Source organism: Notamacropus eugenii, chromosome 4 (assembly GCF_028372415.1).
Source record: "Notamacropus eugenii isolate mMacEug1 chromosome 4, mMacEug1.pri_v2, whole genome shotgun sequence".
In the NCBI taxonomy this organism is placed as follows: domain Eukaryota; kingdom Metazoa; phylum Chordata; class Mammalia; order Diprotodontia; family Macropodidae; genus Notamacropus; species Notamacropus eugenii.
Window position 1 is genome coordinate 474467200 of NC_092875.1, and position 10053 is coordinate 474477252.

Here is a 10053-nt window from a genome sequence, read left to right on the forward strand (position 1 = left end):
ACTGAAATCAGATGAGGAGGAAAAGGCTGACACAATTTCAGGGGAATACCAACCTTTTAAGGAACAAAAAGAAAAAGGAGTCAGTTAAGACTGAGGTCAGAACAGACAGGACAACAACCAGGATCATATCATGCTGTGGAAATGGAGAGAAGTTTCAAAGTGGGGTCTTTGATCTGATAATTTATGGTATAAATCCAGAGTAGTTTGAACATGGGTTGGAGGGAAAAAAAGAGCCCCCCCAAAAAAGTAAAAGAGACTCAAATAAGATCATAAAAGGAGGAAGATCTGGAGATAGAAATGATAGTGCCCAAAGAAGTTGGATCAGGGGCAAAAGTGGAAAATGAATCTTGGCAAAGACTATTTCTTCCTCTGGGGATAAGTGAAGATAATACAAAGTTCTTAGTCTACGGGTCTACAAAGTTATTTGAAAAAAATTTGATAACTATTTCATCATAATTAGTTTCCTTTGTAATGCTATGCATTTTATTTCATACACCTAAAAAATTTTTCTGAGAAGGAATCTATAAGCTTTAAAAGACTGCTAGAGGTCTATGACACAGAACAGGTAAGAAACTTTTAACAGAGAGGAAGAAATTTTTAAGAAATAAAGTTTTGAGGAAACCTAGGGTAGATGGCATGGATGTTGAAATGGAAGGAAACAGATGGTTTTGAAAGCAATAATGAAGATCTGAGCCAGACTACATAAGAAATTCTGATAGGAAACCAAGTGAACACAAGACTGTTCAGCATGAAACTGAGAGATCTACAATTTGTTAATGTTAAATCTTCACTTACTTGTCAATGTAACAATGAAAAAAACCTTTTCTGTTCTTGGGGATGGAGGAGGGGAGGTTCATACCTCTTTCCTGAAGCCTTTTAACTACATCAGCTTTACCCTCTTATATGGCAAGCATAACACTTGTTTCACTCATTAGACTGAATATAATTTCCAGGTTGACTCAACCTTTACCTGCATTAAGTCTAACCTCAACAAATACACAAAATCCCTAACATGCTTCTGAGACATTGACATTAAAAAAGTTAACACATAAAAGTAAAAGGGACAAAACAAAACTTTATTATGACAAATATTTGGTAGCTATAATATGTACAAAAAGGCACATGGTGCCAATTTTATTGCAGATTTCACTACAGTTCAAAATTAAGAGTTACACTTTTGTTAGTGGCCTGGCTAGATCTTGAATTACTACAGAATTCAGCTGTGCAATAGTGCTGATCTTTGCGTGCTTAGTGCTGGCATACTTATTCTTGATAGCCTGAAAGAGTTAAGAAAAAATCTGGTAGACATTAAGGAAAACAAACCACCAAACATAGATCTTAGGTGCTAAGACAACTGAATTGGATGCACCTATCTACAAAAAACTAAAGCTTTTAAACACACACACACAGACTCTTCTCTCCAGCACAATTACTTACCCTTGGCTTAACTCAGAAAATTCCAGCGTGATCCCAACCCATTTCCACTTACCATGTGCTTTGTAAGCCCCCGGTTCACTAGGATCACATTCTTAGCCATGTGCTGCATTACAGGAACAAGGGCCTCCTCCGTATAAGACATGTAGTGTTGAAGAGTTGGAGTCTGAGTCAACATATCAAATGAGAAAACATATACAAAGTACTTAGCGCAGTGCCAGACACGTGGTAAGCGCTATATAAATATTAGCTACTAACATTAAGGGATTTTTAAATGTTAAACTGCACTTTTCATAGTGTGTGTGTGTGATCTTAGGGAAGAGGTTCTGAACTGAAGGAAGAACAAATAAGAACTTACTTCAGAGAAGCTGAATCCTACTTTTCCTCCAAGCCTCTCTCTCATTTGATTTACAGGTGAAATCAGAACAAACAGTGTCTTAGTATTTGCTTTTTACAAATCAGACTGGCCTTAGCAGATTTACAGGCTGAAAAGTCATAACAAAAACACAAACACCAAGTTCACTCAAGTATAAGATGGCGCACACAGGGCTTACCCATTCACCGTTGTCAAGGACTTTCAATGCCAAGCAAAATGCACTGGCTGCAATCTGGGAAGGAGGGAAGTGGACCATATCATAGTCCACCATGGTGAGTTCCATCAGGTATTTGGCCAAGGTGTGCTGTTCAATGTCAACCTGGAATGAGAAGTGATTTTCTTTGGGGCAGAGTCCACTAAACTTCTGTTTGGAAACCATTTGATCTAAGAAAAATATCCAACTCCACTAAAGAAAACTATACCCACAAATCTCTGACTTTAAACTTCCATACTACCATTCCACTACCTTTAGCCAGCCCAATCAATAACAGGTCATGCTTCATATCCCATCCAACTGTCTATACAAGGTGTCTTCAAGCCATTTGCCTTAATAGTACAACCTCTGGACTTCCCAAAATGATGCCCTGAAGGACTTAAATCTACTGATTTGGGAACATTCAGCCCACAGTCTTAAGTTGTTCTGAATGGTGAGAAAGCACAAAATCCTCTGTACCTCACTGACCCTAGACCAGAGAATGCTTCATATAAGAACCAGTCACATTCTTGCCATAATGAGACCTTTATCAGCACCTGTTTTGATGTTAAGATTTTAAACTCTGAAATTCTCCTCTTTGACCACACTCTGTCCTTCTACATCTCCCAGTGCCTCACTCTTCCCAAGTCTGGTCTCTATCTTCACCTTGACCTCTGGATTCTCATTTCTTTGCTTTGCTAGTCCATTAACTCCCTGATGCTACAGTTACCCAATGTAACCTATATTAGCAGGACACTTAGCTTGAGTCCCTTGCCCTGCTACTGGTCAAGTCCTCAATTCTTAACTGTAGTAGGTGTCTATCACACCTCCTTCCTCAAAGAGCTACCAAGTGTGAACAAAACCATTTCTCCCCCTCCTCACCTCCATGGCACATGGAACAGGGACAGACTCCCAAAGCTAGTACCCAACTGTCTTTCAAGAAAGTCTCTCACTTCCTATTTTACTGGATCATGTGAGTTTATCTGCTACCTTTTCAAAGTCTTTTATAGGCTCCAACCTGCTTTTGCAGTCTTATTACACTTTAATTCTTTCATGTAGGAGTCTAAGGTTCAGCTAAAATGGCCTTCTCTCCAACAGTCACCTTCATATCCCGATAACCATTCCTTGTTCACAGTATGCGCCTGCCCATCTATTCAGGTTGGGTAAAGTAAAAAATATGCAATGTAAAGGAGCTTAGTGTGACTCTGGTACTTAAAGACCTGCCTACTTTAGACCATAGTTTTATCCATACCAGCCTGAACCAAGGATTCAACTCACCTCTCCAACCTTGGATGCTCGGCGTAAAAAGTGCAGGGGTAAAGGACGACCCAGACTGAAGTCTAAAGCTTTTAGGATCTTCATTTCCATCTGCCGAATCTGGTGCTTGCTATATGTGTGGTCAGTCACAAAGGCAAAGTCCCCAATTTCAGGGGGGTACATCTCTTCATACTTGCTAGCAACGAACATGGCTGTCACACCCACCAGTTGCAGCAGTTTCTTAGGTACGTTGTTATCCTGCAAGATTGATCCAAGAAGAAGTTTAGGCAGTGAGAGAGGCTGCCAAATGAACGCAAGGCAAACAGACTTCTCTTCATGACACATAACTTCTTCAGGGACCACTTCCTTGGAAGTACCAGTGAAAGGACCTCAGAGAAACATCCTTCCCTTCCCCTTTAAACCCACAGCCCCACCAGAAGATGAACACTAATGAGGAAACACTCTTGCCAGGTTCTAATAGATGTTTGGTTTTTAATAGTTATCAGAAGGCTAACCCATCCAAAGACACATGCAACATCCCTAACCACTGCTAACAGACCTTACAAGAGCTTCTCCCCTGCCACCCCTCCAATGTTGAATCGGGGTATACATTAGTTCTACCGTCCTGTTATTATGGGACGGAGTGACTTAAGCTTTCTAAGATCTGAAAAAGTCAGAGAAACTTAATAATCAAAATGGAGGCAAAGGAAGAGTTCCTAATTCACTTTAAACCACAGAATTTTATATATTTGAGCAAGACTGGAGTGCAGTGAGATGAAAGGATCCTGCACCCAGACTCAAGAAGTCCTAGGTCAGAAATCCAACTACAGACACAACACTAGCTGTGTGACCACAAGGAAGTCACTTCACCCAACCTCCAAGCCTCAAATTCCTCATCAGAAAAACAGAGATGATAAAATCTTCCTCACAGGGTCACGGTGAGGTTTAAATGAGAATGTACTTTGTGCTTTGCAATCTTGAACACCCTACATAAGGGTTTGCTACATTATTATGACCATTAGGAGCAGCAGTACTGACGTTTGACACTAAGTGTTACAAAGTAACTCATTTAAGCACAAACAACCCCTGAGGGCTTATGTCATAAACTATATAATAGTGCAAATGTTATCATCCTCATTTTACAGGCAAGGAAATTGAGGTTCAGCAAGTTAAAGTAACTTGTCTACGGTCTCACAGCTAGCATCAGGATGGTTCCTGAATCCAAGGCTAGCCCTTCATACACAACACTTTATTTGTATCACATTCCATCGTATATCACCAGAGGCAACTCCAGAGTAGAAGGAAGAATTCCTCTGGAATGACTACTTCGCATGTCTTTCGGAGATCATACATAGTACTTCTCTAGGGACTCAAGATTACCTATGCTCACCTGCATAAATCGGTCAATAATGGCCACAGTCATATACATAGTCTCCTGTAGCAACCTGAACTTCATCTGCACTTGAACCAACCAGTCAATTAGGATGGCTCTCATGTTCCCAGTAACTTCTTGACCCACCAGGTATTTTGGTCTGATGGCCTGCTCTTCCTGCATTTAAAAAAAAAAAAAAGCAAATCATCTTTTATATTCCACAAAGCACAGAATCTTGAACACAGGAGACAACTGCATTTGGGTAGGTCAGTTCTTGCTAAATGGATAAAAGTTCTTCTTTATTTCCAAAATATAAAGTTCATTATCTTAATGCTAGTCATTATATACTTACTATTAGCTGTACTTTATTAAGACTATTAGTAAATGGGGTTTTTTAAATGAAAAATTAAAAAAATTTTTTTAAAAATAAAAATGCTTCTTTGCCTCCAACTCGCCTTTCCCCCCAATCCCACATATAACAGGAAGTCTGTTTCAGAAGATTTTGAGTACTGACCTCAAGTTGTCTAAGATAGCAATAAATATCTTTCACATATTCACTACAAAGGTTTGGATCATCTGTATCCTCTGCATCAACATCTTTCACTGCAAGTATGACATCGGAAAAAGCCTGGCACAAAAACTCTTCTGCAGGTGCACAACCAGATGTTTCCATTGGGCTTGGGGATGGAGAATCCACCTGGTAACAGAAGGCTCTTGGAATCAACACTGTCATGATATACCAGACTGCAAGAAAACTTTCTGATTAGAGTTATCCACCCATTCAAGAAGTTATTGCTACATGGATGGTGTCTCTATGTGTTTTTTTCCTCAGAAGAAAAATCTTCAATCTGTTTCCTATGGCAGCATCTCTTGGAGTAATAATGTATCAAATGTTGACTAGTTCTGTAAAAGCCACAAGTTTGTAGACTGAAGATTTAAACACAGTAAAAGCGAATATAAAACGATCGGGGCTTTTCCCCTGCTAACACAGTGGAGGTATACAATGACCACGTCATTTGACCAGCATCATCAAAAGTAAACTTGGCTATACCTAAATTTCAAGTGAATCTTAGTTTACCGTAGATAAACATGTTAGAAGGAAAGATACTGCAGATTTGAATGGAAGCCAGGACTTTTCTTGATCCTTTTTCCTTTGCACATGGGCAGGGAAAAGACTGTTCTAATTCTGAAGGAGAGCCTAGATCCTGTTTATATGGTTTACCTCACTATTACAAAAACATCCCCTAAAGATGGCACATATAAAACACAACATGTTCAGTTGTTTCAGTCATGTCCCACTCTTCATGACCCCATTTGGGGTTTTCTTGGCAAAGATACTGAAGTAGTTTGTTATTTCCTTCTCTGTGTGTCCCCATTTTACAGATGAAGACCTGAGGCAAAGAGAAATTAAGTGACTTGCCCAGGGTCACACAGCTAATATGTATCTGAGGTTGCATTTGAACTCTGATCTTCCTGACTCCAGACACAGTGCTCTATCCACTGCACCACTTAGCTGCCCCTCAACATTGTATACCCAAAAGAAATTCAGTAACTTCAAGAAAACAGTCCAACATTCTAATGATGCTTGCCAAAAGAGAGAGTGTGCAAACAAGGCCAGTAGAAATCAGCAGTTTGTCTGTTCCTTGTCAACACAATTCATTTGACTGGCACCTTCAAGCATGTGGATGAAACATATTACTTTCTCAACCCAATTTATTTAAACCCCACCCTTCAAAATATGTGGGAGCATCAATCAAAAGAATGCCTTTTTAGATTTTTATTTTTTTCCTTCATTTTAGTTTTCAATATTCATTTTTGTAAGATCTTGAGTTCCAAATTTCCCCCCTTCCCTCTGCACCCCCTCCCCACAAGATGACATACAATCTGATATAGGGTATACGGGTACAATCACACTAAACAAATTGTGAAACAAGACTCAGAACCAAAGGGAAAAACTATGAGAAAGCAGCACGCTTCAATCTGCAAAAATACATATCTTTAGGAATCAATTACCTTAATAGGCTCAGGAGTCAGTTTGTCTTCTTTAACAGGTTCAGGCACAGGCATCTTTTCCACTGGTTTGGGGGCTTTTTTGGCAGCTACTTTTGCTATGGGAGCTTTGGCTTCCTGGAAAGAAGGGAAGAAAAATAAATGAGAACTGGCAGTTAGAAGAGGAAGGCCCGTTCCCGTGCAGCCAAGTGAGGGAGTTACCTTTTTCAGGGGTATTTTTGACGGAGGGGGCTGCTGGGGCTCACACACTTTGTTGCCAATATCGCCCAGGGCCATCCTGGGCCTCAGCGCAGGCTTGGAGGCGGCAGTGGGCACAGGCACCCTCTTGGCACCGGGGACACCGCCCTTCACTTTGTTCTCAGCGTTGAGCTTCATGTTCTGCAAAGGGAACCCCGAAAACACAAAACGGTCACAAGTGTATCGCTGCAAAGGAGGCAGCAGGAAGCAAGTCCGGAAACCACGGGCTCCAAAGAGGCCCCAAACCTGACCCCCTCCCCCCATTACTGGGTCACGGAGAACAAACCCAGGCCCCCCCTTCCCTTCGGTGCTCCTGCGCCCACCCCCAACACAGACAAGGGGAAAGCAGGCTGGGGGAGGCCGGGCCCCACGGTGAGTGGGAGCCCTCCCGGGGACACAAGGGGGGCTGTCTGTCTGTCCGTCCCACCCTCCGCTCCCGGGCCGGACCTTCTCGCAGACAAGCCTCCAGCCTTGGTCGCCCGGCCCTCGGCAGCCTCGTGCGCCTGCCCCCCTGCACCGACGCCGAGGACCCTCCGGGGCCCCCAGCCCCCCTTCGTAGCCGGGAGGGGGGTCCTCACCCTGGTCACACGGAGCGCCATGGCTTGCACCTCTGCAGGCGGCGGCTACACACGAAGGAATGAACGGGGACAGAGAGCGCCCCCCCCGCCCCAGCCCAGCTCCCGGCGCCGGCGGAGCAAGCAGCCGTTCGTCCCAGCACGCAGTGGCGAGCCGCGGCCCAGCCTCAAGTTTAAACCCCGCGCAGCTCCTCGCTCATTGGCTGGTTCGTCGCCTTCCTTCGCCCTCTATTGGCTGGCTGCGAGTTCCTCCGAGAATGCGTTTCCTTGGCGATCCCGGCAGGACGTTCGAAAGGAGGGCGGGGTTAAGGGCCGGGGAGCGCTCCGCGTCACTCACGTGGCAGGGCCCGACACTGAGCGTGCGCGCTCTCCTCCCCCTCTTCCTCCCCCCAACTCCCAGGCGATTGGTTGTCGCACCTGGAGAGCCGCGGCCTGGCGTCCCGGGGCGCCCCGCAAACTGGGCGGAGGCGGAGGGGGTGAGGAGAGGCCGGGCCGGCCTACGAATGCCCGAGTGTCGGTAAGTTTATGAAACGTGGTGTGTGCCAGTCACTATGCCAGGTGCCCGAGGACACCAAGGAGAAAAACTACGCCTGCGCTGAAGGACCTAAGGCCTAACGTGGGGAACAGCGCGCAGGAGCGCTCGTCTTTCTGCGCCCGGAAGTCCTTTCCCAGCCCCGCCCACTGCGGGAGGGTGGGGTCTTCCTGCGCGGGCGTGTGTGCGTGACACGCATGCGCAGATGTGTCTGTTCAGGTTTCATGTAGACGCACGTTCTCAAGTGTATATATGTAGACAAACGTATGTACACATACAGACACCTACGCACATTTCCAGGATATACATACATATGTATATATGTGTGTATATGTATTATCTTCCATATATATGTGTGTCAAATATGTCTGTACACATCTGCGTATAGTCCATCTACAAGTTTTAAATGTTGTCTGAACTAAGATCAGAAAAAAGAGCTGATGACGTCACAGGGTCCGGCTCGAAGTCCGCCCCGCCTCCCTCCCCCGCCGTCAGACGCGGTGACCTTGGCGCGGTCACTGCCTGGGCGGGGCCGAGCGGACCGCGTGGGTGCGGGACACGCACGTACGTGCATGCACACCTACACACACGCGCACGCACATGTACACGCACGCGTACATTCATACATACACATGTGTGTGCCTCCGGCTTTAATGAATCCATGCACATAACTGCACATGTAATATAGAATACGGAAAACATGCGTATGAGTGTGTGATCCGTACACGCTCCCAGGGTTAACAGTCACACACATTTTCTACATCACCCCCGCACACACCCGCACCCCGCACACGCACGCACTTCCAGGGCTGCTCCCCCAGAGCGCCCGCGTTTCGCAGCGCCCTCCCTGTCCGCACGCTCGCTTCTCCCAGGCGGCTTCCGAGCCCCGGCCCGGCAGCGAAGTGGACCGGGGCAGAACCGATGAAGAAGCCAAGCCCCCGCTCGGAGCGGCTCCGGACCCCGTGGGTTCAGCGCGCGGGGCCGCCGGCGTGGTCTGCCCCCGCAGCGAGGACCCCGCAAGCGGCCCCTTGGGTGAAGACCCCCGCTCCCGCTCCCTCTCGGCCGCTGTCCTGTCACCTCCATGCTTTAGCCTCGCTGTCCGGACCGAGAAGCGGAGCCGGGCCGGCTCCTAGGGCTGCCCAGCCACCGCCACGAAGCCATCAGAATTGGATTGGTTTTAATGACATGTAGAGCGCTGGGCCCAGAGCGCGCCCCCCTAAACAGCAGGAGCCCCGCCGCCTCCCCCCGACGGACGCCCCGCAGTGTCAGCCGGATTGAGTGAAGTCACCCCCCTCCCCTCCCCAACCCTGCAGGGGCCTTCCTGCCCCCCCCCCCCCCCCCCACTGAGCCACAAGCATCAAAGTAGCCGGTCACCTCCCACCACCAGATGTTTGTCTTCTCACAGGCTTCACCTTGGCGTCCCCTCAGCGTCCGAGGCCGGACCGACCCTTCCCTATGCGCTCTGCTCCTCAGTCCAGCCTCATGTTTGTCACGTGCCCGGCAGCGCAGCGCCACGATCCTGCCTTCATCCATCACAAAAAGTGCAGGTAGAGGCAGCAGAGGCAGGGGCGACCCAAGGCGGGGCCTGGCAGGCAGGATCACAGACAGGATGAGGGGACGGAAGACTCGAGAGAACGGTGCAGGAGGAGGGGGATACAGCCAGGGCAGGGGGATGGCCTGGGAAGAAAAGCCGAAAGATGAAGGAATTAGAGGTCATGTAAAAATAAAGAGCAGGGTAAGGGACTGCAGAGCAGAGCAAACAACAACCAATTACTAGTGGGATTTCAGAATTCATGAACGTGGAAATGGACTCCTTGTGAGCGACTGTAGGATCAAAGGGGAAAATGAAAGGAAGAGCCTGAGTAGTTTTTGACAGGTTAGAATATTGTAAGAGGTTGATTTGATCTATAATGTTGTTGAGGTGGAGGGGTGCTGGGGACCCCAGAATACCCACACACTGGGTCCTGCTCAAATGAGTTCAACTCAAGCCTTCTTAAAGTCAAAGAAAAGCAAAGTTCATTAAAGATTCACCATACTGGGTCGACTCCTAAGGAGCCTAAGCATTTG

General features: G+C 46.5%; 1 protein-coding gene across 4 annotated transcripts; it reads right to left on the minus strand.

Annotated features, from left to right (window-relative positions):
* Nucleotides 1-1055: 1055 nt before the first annotated feature.
* CCNB1 (cyclin B1) lies at nt 1056-9657 on the minus strand. Of its 4 annotated transcripts, none has more exons than XM_072606449.1 (9): nt 9361-9657; nt 6844-7020; nt 6646-6759; nt 5147-5329; nt 4651-4809; nt 3282-3518; nt 1989-2129; nt 1490-1600; nt 1056-1277 (listed from the first exon to the last, which is right to left on the minus strand). In XM_072606449.1, exons 1-9 carry the CDS (start codon nt 9517-9519, stop codon nt 1170-1172), a joined length of 1389 nt encoding a protein of 462 aa, XP_072462550.1. In that variant the 5' UTR covers nt 9520-9657; the 3' UTR covers nt 1056-1169. The 4 variants fall into 4 exon arrangements, with proteins under 4 accessions (XP_072462550.1, XP_072462554.1, XP_072462552.1 ...); XM_072606453.1 differs by having other exon boundaries at nt 9399-9464; XM_072606451.1 differs by lacking the exon at nt 9361-9657 and adding an exon at nt 7872-8130.
* Nucleotides 9658-10053: the final 396 nt, after the last annotated feature.

What these genes read in the sequence shown, in the direction of transcription:
- CCNB1 (XM_072606449.1), bottom strand. Translation starts at nt 9,519, where the DNA reads ATGGATGAAGGCAGGATCGTGGCGCTGCGCTGCCGGGCACGTGACAAA. An exon ending in CAAACATCTGGTGGTGGGAG is followed by an intron (nt 7,021 to 9,360) that starts GTGACCGGCTAC and finishes TTCCCTTTGCAG; the next exon opens with AACATGAAGCTCAACGCTGA. An exon ending in GAGCATCCAAGGTTGGAGAG is followed by an intron (nt 2,130 to 3,281) that starts GTGAGTTGAATC and finishes TTCTCATTCCAG; the next exon opens with GTTGACATTGAACAGCACAC.